General features: G+C 47.8%; 2 protein-coding genes across 2 annotated transcripts in view; one reads left to right on the top strand and one right to left on the bottom strand.

The window, feature by feature from the left end:
- The window catches only part of LOC149351505 (diacylglycerol O-acyltransferase 1-like), a 68,363-nt gene extending 63,589 nt beyond the window's left edge, over nt 1–4,774 (top strand). The window contains exons 13-14 of the mRNA XM_089580856.1: nt 543–605; nt 968–4,774. Of these exons, the coding sequence (XP_089436982.1) occupies nt 543–605; nt 968–1,120 (216 nt within the window). The 3' untranslated portion in view covers nt 1,121–4,774. The remainder of the gene's footprint in view (nt 1–542; nt 606–967) is intronic.
- A 1,684-nt stretch (nt 4,775–6,458) lies between these two features.
- Nucleotides 6,459–8,958, bottom strand: LOC149351504 (frequenin-2-like). The gene is made up of 2 exons (XM_089577038.1): nt 8,717–8,958; nt 6,459–6,834 (listed from the first exon to the last, which is right to left on the bottom strand). Exons 1-2 carry the CDS (start codon nt 8,956–8,958, stop codon nt 6,459–6,461), a joined length of 618 nt encoding a protein of 205 aa, XP_089433164.1.
- Nucleotides 8,959–17,740: the final 8,782 nt, after the last annotated feature.

The following is a 17,740-nucleotide window of genomic DNA, read 5'->3' as shown; positions in this document are numbered from 1 at the left end:
TTTATGTTGCTACCAAAGTTTCCTTGTTCGCAAATCATTCGTTTCTGATAGAAAATTTCTTGAAATTGTTCACTTAAGAAACATCTGCGATCGTTCTCACGCTTATCCTCAACACATCTGACGAGATTCTGGAGGCCTTATTCAAAACATCTAAGTCGCAATAAAAACAAGTGGTAGAGCGCTAACAGTTTTGTGCAGAAGGTTGAGCTGGCTAGGCACTGTTACCGGAAGACTTAGGGTGCACCTGCCGAAGAAATTAATAAACTATTAACGCATATTTGTTCGGAACGTGCAGACGTTTGTATAAATCTGGGAGGAAAAAGAAAGATTTCGTGGCCTGCCTGAAACATTGGTGGCATGCTACGACTCCTGGCAGTCAGTGGAGGCAATACAAAAGTGACTGGATCAGTTCAATATTGAGGCGGCTGTTGCAGTTGTAGCTGAAATTTAGTGAAATAAAAAATGGGCAAGAGCGCACGGCGCACTGTGCTCCGCAGATAGCAGTGAAACCTGCATCCTAACTTTTTCCCTTTTTCTTGCAGTACCTCATGAGCATGCCTCTCAAAGTAGTTTACGGATGGGCATTCATCGGCATGGCTATGCAGGTAAGTTCTGCTGAAGCAAACTTTAATACTTAATAAATTTTTATAAGGCGAGTGGACTGTTTCTGACGTGGGGCCCCCAATTTCCCGATCTGTTCTGTCTTTTTTTTCTTTATGAAGTTGATCGCTGTTACGGAACTTTCTGAAATTGAACTTGAGTATAAGTGTCTTGAATGCGGGCGTGGTACCAACGCTAAGCTTAGCGAAGTTACGTCTTTCTAGATGATGTAAATATGGTATGAAAAAAAAAAAGAGAATTCGTTCTGGCTAGTAGTGAAGTTGCTTACTCACTTCTTGTGTGGATGGTCGCATGGACAATTACGCGCTTTAATTCACGCTAACTTATGCTTGTTTCTTTTTTGCAGCTACCACTCTTCTATCTCTACGACAACGTCATCCACAAACGATGCCCGAACGCTGGCAACGCAATCATTTTAGTGCTGTTCATATTCCTCATGCCTGCTGTTATTGTTTTCTACTACTGCGAGTATTACTGCATCCTCACAGGACACCAGTAGAAAGAAGAGGACGCTGTATGTTACTGTAAAAACACATTGTATACTAGACTACGGCTTTAAAATACATCGCTCGGCTTGCGCTGTACGCTTCTCCAGTCCATTTTTCATAGCGTACAGGAAAAGGGCAATACAAAAGGAGCTCCAAAACATCTTTCGCCTATGTTGCTCTTTCTTTTTACCCAAATTTTGCCTCCTGTTGGCATTCCAAACGTTCCGGGCCCTCTGAAGATCGTGCAACGCTCCCCTCTTTCTTGAAAAATCGTATGTCATGGTTCTTATCGTTCAGGAAAATCTGCAAATGGTACCATTTTATTTGTCGCAACAGAACGAGCGCCACTTCGATGCAGCAGAAGCGCGAAGGTCATGATTAAACAAACGCAGAAAAGGCTCAGAAGAATGCTTCAGGACCTGTTAAGGTTCCAGAAAGGCTCATTTGACTGTTGAGGCGCATTTACGCTTCGAATAAAAAAAAATCGCACCGCCGCCTTGAGCTTGCGCACAATAAGCACGCAGATTATCCGGAGAGTCCCCGTTTCCAGGAAGTGATAACCCTGCCACACCCTGAAGTGATAACCCTGTCATTTAGCTACACTATCACGAAGTGCACTCCCCTTGCGGAGCACAGACAAACGGTTTTAACTATGCATCTATGCTGCGAAAACGGAAACTGAACTGCATGCGCACGGAACCAGGGAAGCGGAGCGCGCTCACAATGAGCTGTGTGCAACGACGATGTAGGAGAACGGGGATCCTGTAATTTGCTACATCGAATCGATACGCAAGTCTTGAACACCGTTAGAAATTGACATACTCAGCACGAAAAGACAATTCGGGCTTATTGGAGGTTCTTTATATCCCGCTGTAGGAAACTTTTACTTTATGGAAACGAGATACCAAATAAGTGGACATTTATGGGAGCTTCCAAGGGGAATCACTATTCCTTCGTTATATCGATTATTTCTTTATAAACTATTTCGTTATCGGGAGGCTCGATTGTACTGCGATCGAATTCGAAGACCTAGTCATGAAAACGAAGATAGACGACCATATACAAGCGACTACGTCACGTGAGAGCGCACCACGCGCAGAAGCGAGCAAGCCAGGAGTCACGTGTCCATTGAAATCTACCGCCGGCTCATTCGTAGGCAGAACCCTTGTGGTCACGAAATGTCTTACCATCAAAGCAGACCCGGCTTCAAGGGAAGCATATCTGAGGAGGCTGTTTACCTCTCGTCCGGATTTCTCCCATTTCTTCACGGGTGGTATGTGCAGTCGGGTTCTTCTTGAGAAAGGAGTGCGGTGGTTCTTTTGTACCATTCGCAGAGAGAAACCCTCGGCATGGGTAGAAAGTTTGTTCCTCACTGCTCAATTACTTCCAACCTCTCTTCAAAAGCGGTGAGTTCACAGGTCTAGATGACGACCGTACCAGTGATAACTGTTTTATGAACAAGAATTCCGCATATCACGAATGAAGACGCAAAGAGTGGCCCTTTAATGATGATATGCTTCCGCTAGTTCTTACGCCTGTGTTTCCGCGCTAACCAATGCGCCAGCTTCTTCCGCCGCACACTTTCGCCTCATGAACGCCACGCTTCAACAAACGAATTCACAGAAGCGCAAAATTTACGAACAGCGCTCCGCATAAATTGTGACCAAAGCAGCAGTATGCAGGCTGGAGCCAGCTGGTGTAATATTCTGAGGGCTTTTTTCACGACGGTTTTCAGGCTGTGTTCTAAATAAGGTTTATGATAAGGTGTAAATGTGAACCTTTCTTAAGTTAGCCTGGAGGCCTTCCGTGGCAGTGCATTTCTGCATTAAGTTTTTCCAAGTTTTTCAGGTAAAGAGTAGCCAGCATGGGCCATTACGCCTGAGTGACTGCCCTGCCATTCCTTTCTTCTGTCGCTTTCCGTTACCTCAAGTTTTTTTCGGCGTTATTGTCTCCTATTGTCTTTTATTCACCGGGCAATTCCCTCAGTTTTTATTCGAGGGTCAAAAACTACTACGGTCGTTCGAACGTGTACTGAAGAGCGAAAAAATGGCAAAAGACCTTAGGTAAGAGACCGGGGCGTGCGCTTGCTGAAAAATGAAGATGCAATGTCACTGCCACTCCTCGTTACATTTCATCGGCAAATGTTTGCTTCAATTCGCTCGTCGTCTTGCCCTCTTTTGCTATTGAAGCATTTCCTTTGCTGTTCCGTGCAGAAAATGTCCCTATTAGGATGCGCCTTTTTCAAAGCAAAAGTCTTGTCTGTTCATAAGCTGTGCTTGGCCTTGTGCCGAAGCTATCTTTATGCTACAGGCGTACACTGGATCACGGCCTCCGCGATGACTCAGTGGTTACGGTGCTCGGCTGCTGGCTCGAAATACGCTGGTTTGATATCGGCCGCAGCTGTCGTATTTTGATGGAGGCGGAACGCTAGAGGCCCGTGTACTGTGGGATGTCAGTGCAGGTTAAAGAACCCCAGGAGGCTGAAATTATCCAGCACCCCCCACTACGGCATCCCTCATAGCCTGGGTCGCTTTTAGACGTTAAACCTCATAACCATAACCATACGTAGGATTGCACTATAGGGCATGGCTTGTTACTCTTATGTTTGGCGCAGAAAAGGGGAACACTTGTTGCATTCGTTAGATGTAATCTTTATTGTTTCCGCAAAAATAAATTCACATTGACAGTGACAGTAGTGGACGACAGTTCTATTGTGGTTTGTCTGCCGCAGCATTCACGCGGCACAGCCTACGCTCCTCATCCTATCACGTTCTTCCAAAACACACTAAGAACCAGACAGCGGATACATACAGCGCGTAATCACCCTTGTTACCGGCGTTCGCTGCCAATTCTTGGGGAGACGCAACTCGGGCGGCTGAGATGCTGCCGAGCACTTCGCGGGCCACACTTAAAATTTCAGGGGGCACTTTGTTGTCCTAAAGTGCGGTGAGGCGAAAGCCTTAAGCGCAGTATTGCTGCTTGTGTCACTGATGTGTGGTTAAGATGTTAAGCTTCGCCTCTAAGAGTGGAACGAGGCAGCATATTCCAACGCTGCCTGGGAGTCCACAGAACGACAGTGCCCATTCGGCGCTACTCCTTGCTCGACGGTAAATTGGTTTTTGAGGAAAGGAAATGTATCTGTCTCGCATACCTCGGTGGACACCTGAACCTCGCCGTAAGGGAAGGCAGGAAGATGGAGTGAACGAATACGCCGTATTAGCTAGACCCGCGCGAAATTCTAGAGCTGCGTATACTGTGCGATGTCAGTGCACGTTAAAGAACCCCAGGGGGTCGAAATTTCCGGAGCCCTTCACTACGGCGTCTCTCATAGACTGAGTCACTTTGGGACGTTAAACTCCATAAACCAAACCAAACCATCGAGCTGGCAGGGCGGAGTGGTTAGCGTGCTCGTCTCGCACTCCGGAGACCCTGGTTCGATTTCCCAACTCGACCAATTTCCTACTCGGTTTTATTTATTTATGTGGTATGACTAGAAAGGTTGATTAGGGTGATTGGTCTTTAGCATTGTTCTAATGCCATCCATCATGTCCTGTCACTCACCTGTCAAGTGATGGAACTCTCTAGTATGTTCGACACAGCGCGTGCGCTTGTGCATGCACAGAGAGCTGCAATGATTTTTTTCGACGCTATTCACTCTGCAGTAAATGTCTAGAAACGTCTAACTATTAATGATGGTTTATGATAGTTAATCGATAGTTAACGTGACCTTTAGTACACTGATTAATTAGCGTTAGTTAAGGTACAGGCGCAGTGCACAGTCCCACATGCCACTTCTTAACTACTACTAATTACCAATTAGTCTTTTAGTCATTAAGTACAAAGATATAATCATGAAATCCCTTTATATTATGTTCCGATGTATTTCGATTGCACCCGATTAAGTATCGAATGGCTATTGATTGGCATATGCCCATGTAAGGCATGCATCCGAAACGCGGACACATTTGCTAACACCTCTTGGTCACGACAGTATGAGGCATTAAAGGCTTTCGCCTAAAAACCTCCGGCATGCCCGACGCTGCTCACGGTGAAGACATCGTGACTGATCGACCCACTCTTTGCTGTACAGTTTCATAGTCATTGCGGTCGAGGGTGGTCATGCAGCGGAATGAGAAACACAATAACATAACGGCGGGTTAAAAGCACTGCACCTTTGTCAGTTTGGCAACGGCGCCACTCTGGGCTGCAAAAAACCGGCTCACGCGTTGCCCTTAACCGTTGTGATAAACTTCAAAAAGTTTTTGCAAGTGTGATTTGGCTGGACGAAAACTCAGTAATATATCTTAAATAAATAAAGGAGAGCGCTACACTAATATTGCATTTAACGAGGTCGCAGTCGCCTACGGCACATCTCCAGGCCCGGGATACGGCTCAAAACGGATCCACCAACTTGCTTGCTTTCTTCCGTCGGTGAGCGACACCGAAAGAGACGCCGAAGCTGCGCTTGGACTGACGCAAAAGTCGGGGACCACGCCCTTTCTAGGCGCCGCTTTCATCCAGGCAAGCGCTCGAGGCAGGCTGAACTTCTCATAACGCATGTACCAAGACGGTTATGCCCGTCGGCGTGAAATTATTGTAAGGAAAAGTTTTTGAAGCGGATACGATGTCTGCTGCTATAAAAATAGGTAATACTGCAAGTCCACTGACTTATTACAGAAACGGAAGTGAGCGAAACGAGGTTTTATGGTTTGGTTTGGTTTATTGGGTTTAACGTCCCAAAGCAACTAAGGCTATGAGAGACGCCGTAGTGGAGGGCTCCGGAAATTTCGACCACCTGGGGTTCTTTAACGTGCACTGACATCGCACAGCACACGGGCCTCTAGAATTTCTCCTCCAAAGAAATTCCAGCCGCCGCGGCCGGGATCGAACCCGCGTCTTTTGGGTCAGCAGCCGAGCACCATAGCCACTGAGCCACCGCGGCGGCCGAGGTTTTATACGATCGACGTCATCTACTTCTCCGCTAAGCAGCTGAGTGTAAAACGATTTCGTAGTTTAAACTTGCTAATGATCACGCCATTGAAACCGTGTCTGAGTGTGATGGCGGGCGAATCGTCAATAGAAATCATCGATAGGCTTTACCCGTATAACGTCGGCACTACTTAATGCTAATTATAGCCAATACAACAGTTGGCGATATCAGCGCGCTTAGGCGGGGCGGAACTTCTTTACGGCTTGGCAAGCTCACTGGCTTGCTTCCCCCGTCGGTGCGCCGAACCGGAGGCGACGTCGGAAGCTGCGCTGGACAGCCGCCAAATTCGGGGCCCTGTCCACACGCCGCTTCCGTCCAGGAAGGCGCTCGCGGCACAAATAACGGGGACAGACGGCTCATCAGCTGGTGTGCACCACCCTGGAAAAGGCGCCCATGGCGGAGGAGTAGACGTGGAGCACATTCTTCACGATCCACGGGTCCTGCTTGAGCACCTCGCGGAACTGGTCTCTGCTGATGCGGCCGTCTTTCTTGGCGTCCAGCCGCTGGAATATCTTACGCGTGCGACGCCGGATGAATTGTATCTTGTAATCCTCCATCTCTGGCGACTCGCCGTGCAGCTGCCACAGGGCCTCTACCACGTTGATCATCTCGTCCAGCGTCACGAAGCCGTCGCCCTTCTGGTCGAACACGTCGAAGGCCCAGTTGAGCTTGTCGTCAGCCGTCCCGCTCACCGTGATGGCGATCGTCTTCACGAAGTCGCGAAATGTTACGTATCTGCGGCAGAGCGAAGAAAGGAGGACCACGCCGCTGTCGTGACTATCGGAGCCACTATCACAACGGTAGATTGCGAGGACAGCCATAGACGTTACAGCAAATACTATGCAACATAAATTTCCCTTAAGAGCAATAAAATGTTTGAAGAGACACTGAGGGCAACCCAATCCAACTTTTGTTTCAAATAAAATTTGTCGTCGATGCCCCTTCATTGTCAGCCTCTAGCGAAAATTGCACACTTCGGTGCGTATAATTCAACGAATGAAGGTAAAACTTTTGTTCAAAACAGCGTCCCATTTGCACGCACTCGAATCATGACCAGCTGTCCCGACAAACCGGAAGTGAGGCTTCGTGCACTTTTTAATTTATTGCTCTTTTTTGTATTCAATGGAGTTGGTCCCACCTCCGTGACCCGTGCACACGTCGGAGAATCTAGAGTTTTGTGCTGGTTGTGGAAGAGGTAATTAAGAGCCTTCGGCAACAACAAAAAGCAAAAGAAACCGAAGTTAGCGCTCTTTCCCGGAGCTTTGTTTCTCGCTTCGCTGGCAAAGGCGCAAAGGGCGTGGCAGCGCTCTGCGTAGGTTTAGTGTCTTCGCAGACAGCGATTATTGCGCATGCGTGCGTGCGTGCCTATGCGTGTGTTTGGGCGCCGCTGCTAACAGGAAAGCTCGGGCACACACGTATGAGGATCCATTTTGATATGTTTGTATATTCTGTATTACCGTGTGGTTTAGATCAGAATTTTAGGTCCCTCTAACGTAGTTTCCGACAACATCGACGTACTTTTGAATTTTCATTGCGAGTGTATCAAAAATGCCGAATACGCTTACCATCAGAAAACATGGATGCTATTGCGTTCTGACTCCTCTGACACAACCAAAAACGCCACGGATGTTTTACTGCCTTCGTTAGTCACCACTCCCTTTCCTGAATGACGGCCAGATTGTCAGCAAAGAGCGGCTTCTTAGCAGCCACGTATGCACTGATTATGAAATACATAGACTAGTGCTTACCCGAGCTTGCTGTTTGAAAACTTGGTGCTAATGCATTGAACACTCGTTCAGAACTCATCAGCCTTTCTTTTCGCGCAGTCATTCGTCTGACAAGATAAGCGCCTAAGGCATTGAACGGAATGGGTTATAACTCATAAAGCTGCCTTCCACAAAAAAAAAAAACGACACTTATGTTTATATTGGCCGACCAATTTCTAGCCACCTAATGCACGTTTCCTAAAGTTTGAAACTTTACTCATGTTATGAGGTCGACTAGATGATACTCGTGTCAATGTTTATTTACGAATTAGTGACACTGTTTGTGACAGATATGAAGCTTTAGTCGGCGAGTGCTCCAAGCCATTATCACGGCAGCAGTATACCAGCAGTCGGCCATGATTTACAGGACAGGCATCACAATTAGGCAGAGGCTAATTCGTCGACTGATGGAGGGTCATCATCCGTCTGGGTTAAGAAATATTTTGATACCGAAAGGATATTCACTTTCCCATATCTCTGCTTAGCGTTAAACGAGTGGATATAACGACACTTTGTTGCATGAGCCAATATTGTGCTTTACATGGATTACAGCTTCATGCAGCACAGAGGGCCCCCATTCATTAACAAGTTTGTTAAGTTCTTCCAAACAACAGGTGCAACAGGCTAATGGTTCAGCTGACAAATGCATTTTCACAGCACCTCAGTACACTTGCCACTTCTTGAAAGCACTCTTTGTCACGAATTTGTCATCCGGTTGGCGCAAAACGAGCGTCACATCAAGCTGTAACACAGGTGCCCATGGATGAGACACGTGCCGAGCTGTCCCATTTCTCTCCTGCCTTCTTGGCTGAGCCCCCATGCAGCGCGCTTGGACACATCACCTGGCTCACCCGATTCGTCGCTTGTCCATGGCGTTAAAAACGATGTCCATGAAGGCGTTCGGGTGACCGTCGGGAAACATGGAGCCGAATACTACCTTCATCTCTTCCCGCGTGAAAAACCCGCGAGGGAAGTCCGTGAGGAACTCTCGGTGCCACCGCCGCAGGATGCTTGGATTTAGTCCCGTGCACTCGACCAGTTCGATCAGTTCGTCGCCATGGAGGCGCCATTGGCTGGATTTTGTCAGCCCCATGGCCTTCCGGCCATGGCGGCCATCTCTGCGCCGCGTCCTGCGGCCACCTCGCAAAGCCGTCTCTGTCCGACATCTTCGTCGTCGTTCGCTTCAGTCTGGAGACGACAGACGCCGCGCGCCTCGACTTTACCGGCAGAGGTCGTGCAGTTATTAAAACTCACGAAAGTTAACATAAATCCTTTCGTATATTTAAAAAGTAAAACAATTATTATGGGTAATCCTAGTGGCTGAATTAACACGCGGCATTTGTTCTGCGGTTCTTAACACTGCGGTGCGGTCCTGCGTGCACATGCCCAGAACGTGCGTTCGTGCGCGCTCTGTTCGTTTTAGTGACCGGTTTATTTGCGACGCAAGGTAAGTGGCGCACATTCCTAACGGCCTGCTATGAATCATGTGCTTTTTTCTGTTTTTGCAAGCATTTTTTGTGGGCTGTGGTATACCTACTAGAACGTGCGAAGGAATTAGACCATCCCGGGACATCGGAAACCTTTGAGTGAACAAATCGTTTTAACGACGAAGAAATATCTGCGTGCTGTATTATAAGGTGAACCACACGTAGCGGGAATACTTTATTTGCGGCTCTCACAGCGCCAGCTGTGGGTGCCTCGTACACGCAATATCACCATGCAGTGTGACAGGGTCTAGATAATGTGGCAGTGCGCCTGCTGCGCTAAGCGCCCACAGCTGGCGCTTCGAGAGCCGCAGATCCGCGCGCTTTTAATGGTGCACTAAAGAGGAATTTGAACTCGTCTTTTTACCACGGGAACTCGATCAACACATTCCGAGCATACTTAAAAACTTCGAATTATTGTCCTGTGTGGCTGATTTCTCTAATTTAAATCGGATTAAACGTCCCGGCTGCAGCCTTTTTTTTCTTTAACTCACCGCTGACGATAGGAGGAGTCAACTAACGCGTGGAGTGCCTTTAAGGGAGTCTCGTGGCGGCTTCGCTTTTATTTTGTTATTAAGGTTTCCGTGAATAAGTGGATCAAGTCAGAGACTGCACAGCCGCAAATGAGGCCCACGGAAATAAAAATACGCGTAGACTCTTTGCTTTCGCCGATCGCTACGTATCACTCCGGCGGTGGCAGAGCGGCAAGCCGCCACGGGGCTGGCTGAAAGGTTGGTTGACTCCTCCTACCGTCAGATGAGATGAGACGCTTAATCCGAGTTAAATTACGGAAACCGGCCACACAGGACAATAATTCGAAGTTTCTAAGAATGCTCGGAACGTTTACATCGAGTTCCCGCGGTAAAAATGCGAGTTCAGGTTCCTCTTCAGTGCACCTTTAAGTGTTTTCTCTAAGTGTGGCTCAAGCTGTCCGTTAACGCTCTCGATAACAAGGCTGCTGTAGAATGTCCCGACCGCTGAAAGCATGCACTAGCGGCTAATCGAAATCTGTCGTAAAAAAGTAAGAGTGCAGGTGGATGCGATCTAAAATGGAACACGCGAACGCGCAGCGCCACCGGTCCGCCGTGCGCGCGTAGCTGTGCTAAAAATTGCAATTACGCCCCGCTTCATTCGAGTGGGGTCCTTTTCATAAAGGGAAGTGGCAGTACAGTCGCGAGTAAAAAATTGGCGGTGGCTTAGCTCAGCTATGCCAGGATATACGCAGAGAGAGGTGCTGTATATCCCTGGTTACGTCTAGTTGTTTTGCTTATCGTCATGGTCCGACAACTCGAGTTTCTCCCGTCTCCTACGCCGCTGAGCGTCGGCCTCGCTCTTTGTGGCCGCCATGACTGTGTTTTTTTTTCCATCACAGTCATTTATACACCGCGACCCTCCTCCTCCCCTTGCCGCGAATGCACAATAGAGCACGTGTCGGGCATGCGCAGTCTCTCTCTCGGTTGGAGGCGAGCGGCGTCGGCAGCTGTGGCGTCGTTGGTGGCTTTATGGCGTCACTCGGCGGCTCCTCTCGGTCGGAGGCGCGCGGCGCACCAGATGATGATGACATCAACTTTATTTTCCGCCAGATAAGGAGGCCCCCTACTCCCCGTCCCCGGCAGGCAGGCCTAGGTGACGGGGGCCGGGACCTCCGTGATTAGAAGCAGGCAAAGAGGTCTTGATTCCGCGCGGCTTCTTCCGCCAGGCGGATGGCTTGTTACTGTGGAGCCGGGGCCTCGTTCCGCAGCAGGGCTTACTAGGTTTCTCTACAATTTATATTTGCTTAGGCCCTGGGGAGCTAGCGCATTCCTGAACTATGTGGTCGAGGGTCCCTCTCACCCCACAGTGCTTGCACTTGTTTTCTTTCTCATCTCTCTGAACATGATATGCCCAGACCGGGTTTACGAAGTTCCCAGCTTGGAGGCGCCGCCACGCGATTGCCTCCCTATTGTTTAGGCTTTTATCCGGTGGTGGCGCCAGTCTCCCTGTAACCTATAATTTTCAACAATCTCCGTATAATTTTGCAGACGCTCGTTCATGTTCCGGCACTCGGGCGGCTCCACAGCTACCTGGAAGTAGAGAGCTCGGACTAACTCGTGGGTTGCGTCGTTGCCAGGAACGGACGCGTGTGCGGGAGTCCAAATTAGGCTAATTTTTCTGTTTAGTCGTCTACTGGCCAGAATCATTGCCGCTTCCGGCGAGATCCTACCCTTTCCAAAATTATAGATGACTGTTTTGCTATCGCTAATTATAAAATTGGCTTCCGTTCCAACGCAAGCGGGCGCTATCGCAACTTCTTCAGCTGTTTCCGCGTTGCGGCTTCTAATGGTGGCTGCCGATACGGGGGCACCGCGGCCGTCGACCACTGCGGCGACCGCCGCACCAGACTTGCCACTTGCCGCGTCCACGTACGCAGCTGTCTATCGGATCGAAGCGTCTGATTAGTGCTTCTGCTCTCTTCTCCCTCCTTTCAGTGTTGAATATGAGATGCATGTTACAAGGGAGTGGCAGAATGATTAGATTTTCTCGGCAGTCCTGCGGAATGCTTGATTTGGCTCTTAGTCCCGTCTCTTTACAGGCCTACCATTTCAAGGATGGCTCTGCCCGTGGTTGTTCGGCTTAATCTTTCGAGCTGTGAAATTCTGACAGCCTCCGCAGCGATCATTTCATTCTGGCCTCGATCCTTAAAAAGGAGTTAAGACGCGACGTGCGCATCAACCGAGCGTAACAGAATGGGAAATATTTAGGAAGAAGCGAGAGAAAGCTGCCACAGGGAAGATCACAAACATAGAGGAATGGACGGAGACCCTCAATTGTCACGTTGGCGGCGCAGCAGCTGCGCGGCTGTGATGTCACTCGGCTCCTGGCGCATGTGCACAAGTGGCGCCGAAGGCCCACAGCAAAACGGCAAGACTGTGGGTAATGTAGCTCTCGCTACAAAAAGGTTAGCACAATGGCGTCACGAGAGCGTCGAAAAACGCACCGCGCGGCTGGCGTAGCGTCGTGCTTTGCGAACACGCCTGGCACTTTTGTTGTCGGCGTGTCCGTAACTGCAGCGCCGAGCGTTGCTATCTGCCGCTCCGATGTGACTAATACTAATATTTTTTACTCGCGACTGTGCAAGCCGAGTTGAAGGGGCTCGATAGATGCTGCCGTTTATAAAATTGAGCCATTGTTTTTTTTTTCTTGTTATACTAATCTTAAAACAAGAGGCAAGCTCCGTCGTGCTAGCTACGGGGCGTGTCGTTAATCCTTACAACAGCCAGAGGTGCACGACAGGCCCAAGGCAGCGCGTCCTCGCATCTTCTTTTTCATTCTGCTTGCGCCTCTGCGTCTGCTGGCGCGTACACAGCAATCTCATTATGAAGCACTGAACCGGCATGAAGGTGCATTCGCTACCAATTTCTGATCCCCAGGTTAGCGAGATGGCCCTTAATCGTTGATTGGAACACATTATTTACTGCTGGTATTGAAGATGCAGTCAGCGAAAGAAATGAATTTTGCGCATGTTCATACCACAATAATGCTGAATTCTAAAAGCACCCCGCATTCGTTCCGGCGACCACATGAATTTTAGCACTGTGACGACCCCACGTATTGCGCGAGTCCACACGGTATACGGAGAGGCAAACAGACACCGCTAGACTCAGAACAAAACAGGTATATTCAGGAATTACATATTACCGAGTACATGGCGCGGACGCTGGGGTGCCCAAGCTTACATGCAGCTGCGTTGGCGCCGGAGTCTTCATCAGCAGGGACGGAGAGTCTGCGGAGTTGGCCTTTTTAGTTCGCTCGGGCTCGGCTCCTGCCCGATGGCTTGGGCGCTTGGGCCGCCGGAGGACCGACTGCCCAGCGGTGTTGTCTCGGGATTTGTTCGTCTCTGTACTCCCCCCTTTTCTTGTTTCTCCTTCCATTCGGGCGATCCCTCTTTCCAGGCTAAGTGCCCGGCACCTAAGTGGCCAAGTGGCACCTAAGGGCACACCTAAGTGCCCGGCATGTCCGATATGTCCGGCCACAGGCACGGGCGAACATCTCCTCTGATACTGCCCGGCCTTTGACGCTGTCCGGGAGATAACACTCCAGTCTTTAGGCAGGCACCAGCCTGGCACATTGCAGTAGTGAATAGATCCGTCTTCGGACATCAGGCTTCCGGACGCACTACGCCTGTGGTGGGTTTTCCTGAATCCCTTCTGGAAACAGGAAGGAAAGGCCTGTCCGTTTGTTTTTTTGCAGAGCAGACCATGGGCCCAACCAACCTTGAGGATGAAGAGGACATCGTCCCCCTCCACCACCTCCATAGTTTCGCCTAATTCCGACACCCTTCATTTCAGCTGTAAGGTTCAAACCGTAAATAAAACGTCTTTATCGGTTTCTTTTATGCCTACATGTGCTCCTATCTTTTGAGTACGGTCAAAGTCGCATCGCCTCCCGCCTCTTCAAGACTTCTTTAAAAAAGTGGGAGTCAGTGCTGGCATGTTTCATGGTGAGGGTCAGAAAACGCCAGCAGATTGAAATGCATTCCAATAGTCGTCAACGCACTTAAAGGAACTCTGCGGACAAATGTATAATTTTTTTTTTTTAGCAAAACTCGATAGTTCGGCATTTCGTGTCTTTGTTGTCGCTTGTCCGAGGGCGAAAGATGCATTTATTGCTAAGAGATTTGGATTTTAATTTGAAAAAACTTTTACCCGCCCCTATAATTTAAACTTGGGACTCTCTGATGACGAAATACCCGAAAAATGATGTAAACTGACGTAAACGTAGACTCCGTGAATGCTCACCGCGAGTGGTGCAGCCCATAGCGGCAGCCGAAATGAAAATTACTGCTGGCCGGACGCTGAAGGCCTCTATCACAAGATCACAAGTCCCTACCGTCGCTTCGTTTACATTTGTACAAGCCTTGCCATGGATCCCGTTCCCGATCCCGACAGCAAAGTTCTCGCAAAGAACTGCGGCCTGCGCTTCAACCACCTGAATCACTCACAGCGTGCGATGCTTTTGAGGGCTGTGGGGGCGGCTCTGGCAGGATAGTGCGAGCGCCGAGGAGTCGGCAGCGTCCGTAGCAAGTCAAGATACTGGTGCGGAAGCTGTCACCGCCGAGTCACCATCCCGACTGAAGAGTAGAGACTGGAACATAAAAACGTATTTAGATTCTGTAATTCTTGTAATTCTTGGTAACGCTTGGCTAACGTGGAGGCTCAAACATTGGCTGGCCACAGGTGTTTTTCTCGTCGCAGGTGCGTGCTGTGGTGTGAACTTCGTCCGAGGAGCCCTTAGAGGGGCACCTGGAGTTTCTCTGCTTCTCCGCACTTGCAAATCGAGGCGCGTCAGAAACGAAACCACGTAGGCACGCAAAGCGCCTAATCGCGAAGCACCAATACATACCGAAACTCAGCTAGCCGCCTGTTGCACCGCCAAGTATAGGTTTTGCTTTGGCTTCCAGCATTCAGGTTATCTTGTTTCTTTCTTCCTAGTGTGATAAAAGTACATTAGCGGTTTCAACACAAAACTTATATTCACCAATATTCAAACGCGTAACCTTAATGCACGTTTTTCAGCTTCTGAGATTCGTGCTGTTTTTCGGCTATTTCGTCGCTTGTACTTGCGAGGTTCGCCGGTAGCGGCGATACCTGTATTTTAGTTCTTGCTCTTTTCTACCTTAAAAGGGCTTTGTTTTCAGAAAGAGTGGCGTTTTTGTGATTAGAAGCTGGTAGCCAACTGCAATTACTCATCGGTGTTGCTTTAATAGCACTCTTATCAAGGCATCTAAGTACGTATTGAAGCGAATTTTCCTCTGCCACTAATTTCCTCTGTGCTTCGTAATTGTTATTAGCTTCGCCACGAAGGACATTTTCCAGCATATAGCCAAAAGTTCGAAACACAGCAAAACACATTTCAATCATGTTCTTGAACTAAGGTGATCATATCATGAGCGCTTGAACACAATCAGAGACATTTACACTAGAAGAGAATTGGACATTTACTAGTTTTTAATAATCAGCTCACCTTTTTCTTGAAAATGGCTGTTACTCTCGCAGTTTCCATTTTGTCAGGATAAGCACGACACGAAATGTACAAGTTTAAATGTAAGCCAAAATTAGAGCAATTTCATATACGACATACTTAATGGGCCTTATCCAGGCCTTATCTCTACGCCGTCTACATCGCGGCTGTGTGAATTATTAAGTCAAGAAAACTGAATATATTTCGGCAGTACCAGTTAGCACGAAGAAAATTGTAATTTGGTTTCTGGGTAATTTGGTAACTCATGTGTTGTTGTTTTTTTGTTGTTGACTTGGTGCCTTTTTTCACTCTGTTTCACTGTTTTACATGGCGCCTTCTAGTGCTGAAGCAAGGCTTATGCGTTGTTGTTGTTTTTTTTTTGGTTTTTCGACTTGGCGCCTTTTTTCTCTGTGTTTCAAACTGACGTAGCCTTCAAGTGGCGATGCACGGTTTATGCGTTGCTGTTTTGGAAAATCCTTTTTGTAAATAGATGTTTGTTGTTGCTTTGGTTCAGCCAAGTAGTTCCCACGTTTGCTTTGCAGCCCTATTTTACTTGTATGATTACGACGGCCGGCCCAGTGATAGCTTCACTAGTGAGCCTTCGTGTTCTAGTGTTCTTCTGGAAGATTGCCAAAATCCAGAGGTTATCATGTGTATGACGTGTTTGAAAAATTATCAGCGCACCATACAGAACGCTTAAATACGCCTTGTGTTTACTTGAAAAATAAAGCTGACATTCTGCAGTTGCTCCTAAGTGTCGTATGTGCTCTTTCCTGTTATCTTAACTTTTCGCGCAGTAAAAAGTTATTTCTGACTCTGTGACAGCCTTTGTGACCTATAAAGTGCATAAATGTGCAACTGCAATGACACTGCACATCTTACCTGCAGATTCATCAAGGCAGATAGTCCTTTAAAACCATTCGCGGTGTTTTCAGCAGCATATACAAGGTGCATCTCTGTCAAAACTTGAGTGTGTGTTCTTCCTTCACCTGCGAGACTGGTGTAACGCATGCTTTGTGAAGGTTGCAAAAAGGCAAAAGACAATGTAAGCTTCTTAGATAAATGTGAAGTACGTACTGCAACAAATGGTCAAAATCCACACTACAGTCTTCGTCTCCAGGCCACATTAAACCACACTGTCATGAAAAGTGAGGGCGAGAGTTCTCACCCTCGAGAAATTTAAGACTCCGGGGGTGCCCAAAGTGCCCCACTACATCGCTGAAAAACAAACCCTGTAGCCCAAGGACATGACCACGGGTGCACCAGCATATACAGTTGTGCCTCGTTAATACGGACACTTTGGTTCCAGGACAAAATTTTTCATAAAGCGAGCCAGCCATAATAACAAATCATGACCGAAAGCAAAAAAAATCTGAAAAAAAAACTGCGTATACGGTCTTCTTGTCAATGTAAATCAATCAAAGCCTCGGGACCTCGGAGCGCATTTTCCTGGTTACCATTACATTTAAAATAATGCGATGCAGTTAGAAATGCTTAGTCTTTCATGAGATGTGAGATGGTACCTCATGGCATGACAACATACAGCTATTACACGACTGCACGTAGCTGGCACCGACGTCACAGTGGCCGCCATGTTTGGGTCCAGAAAGCGAGATGCAAGCCTGGCTGTTTTGTTAATCCTCTTATCGCAAACCAGCGCCTGCGTACACTGGGGAAGCTAGCCATAGTAACGTCATGTGATAACTATTTATTCATACACCACGAACCTCTACTACCTATGTGTATGCAGTCAGCTGACAGCCTCTGCATGTATAATGTTCAAAAAATCACAATATGCAGTTTTTTTTTTTTCAAAGCTGTTCGAGCAATATGGCAAATTATGGGGTGTGTCCCTCGAGCACCACTACAATGTAAATTACGAAACCACAGCATAAACAGCCATTACGAAGGCATTTGCAGTTTCAAATTGCCTCTCGCTGGTGTCCGTACTCAAAATACAGGACTTGAAAATCTGTCTGGGAGACTTGAAAATGTGTCCGCATCGTTGTGCATATTATTGCTACAAGTAAATATGGACCCCAATGAGCGCTGCACATTTCTACCATTTTCATTGTCCACACAGAGAGTTTCCACATTAACGACGCATAAATGCTTCGAGACATACTTCGAGACGTCCAAATTTTAGGCAGCCAAATTATTGGGACATGATTTCACTTCCTTGCTGTCTGTCAGAATAAAAATTTCAATAAAAATGCATTTTCTTCTGCCAGAATTCAAATTTTCAACAGTGACACTTCATGACTAAAACAGCACACAAAGAAAGTTTGCATGTGAATGATTAGACGTCAGTGCATATGCCAATTCACTGAGCTCTTGGCTTCGAATACATTTCCAGGTTCACACCATTACAAGTGCAAGGCACAAATTTAT

The sequence above is a fragment of the Amblyomma mixtum genome, chromosome 3 (genome assembly GCF_055824585.1).
Source record: "Amblyomma mixtum isolate Tamu chromosome 3, ASM5582458v1, whole genome shotgun sequence".
Classification (NCBI taxonomy): Eukaryota; Metazoa; Arthropoda; class Arachnida; order Ixodida; family Ixodidae; genus Amblyomma; species Amblyomma mixtum.
The sequence above is the reverse complement of the archived record's forward strand: the minus strand, read 5'-3'. Positions and strand labels throughout refer to the sequence as shown.

Excerpts from the sequence above, each read along its gene's own strand:
- LOC149351504 (XM_089577038.1), bottom strand. The coding sequence starts at position 8,958 with ATGGGGCTGACAAAATCCAGCCAATGGCGCCTCCATGGCGACGAACTG. Across the intron at positions 6,835-8,716 it reads ATGGACAAGCGACGAATCGG|ATACGTAACATTTCGCGACT; the intron begins GTGAGCCAGGTG and ends GCTCTGCCGCAG.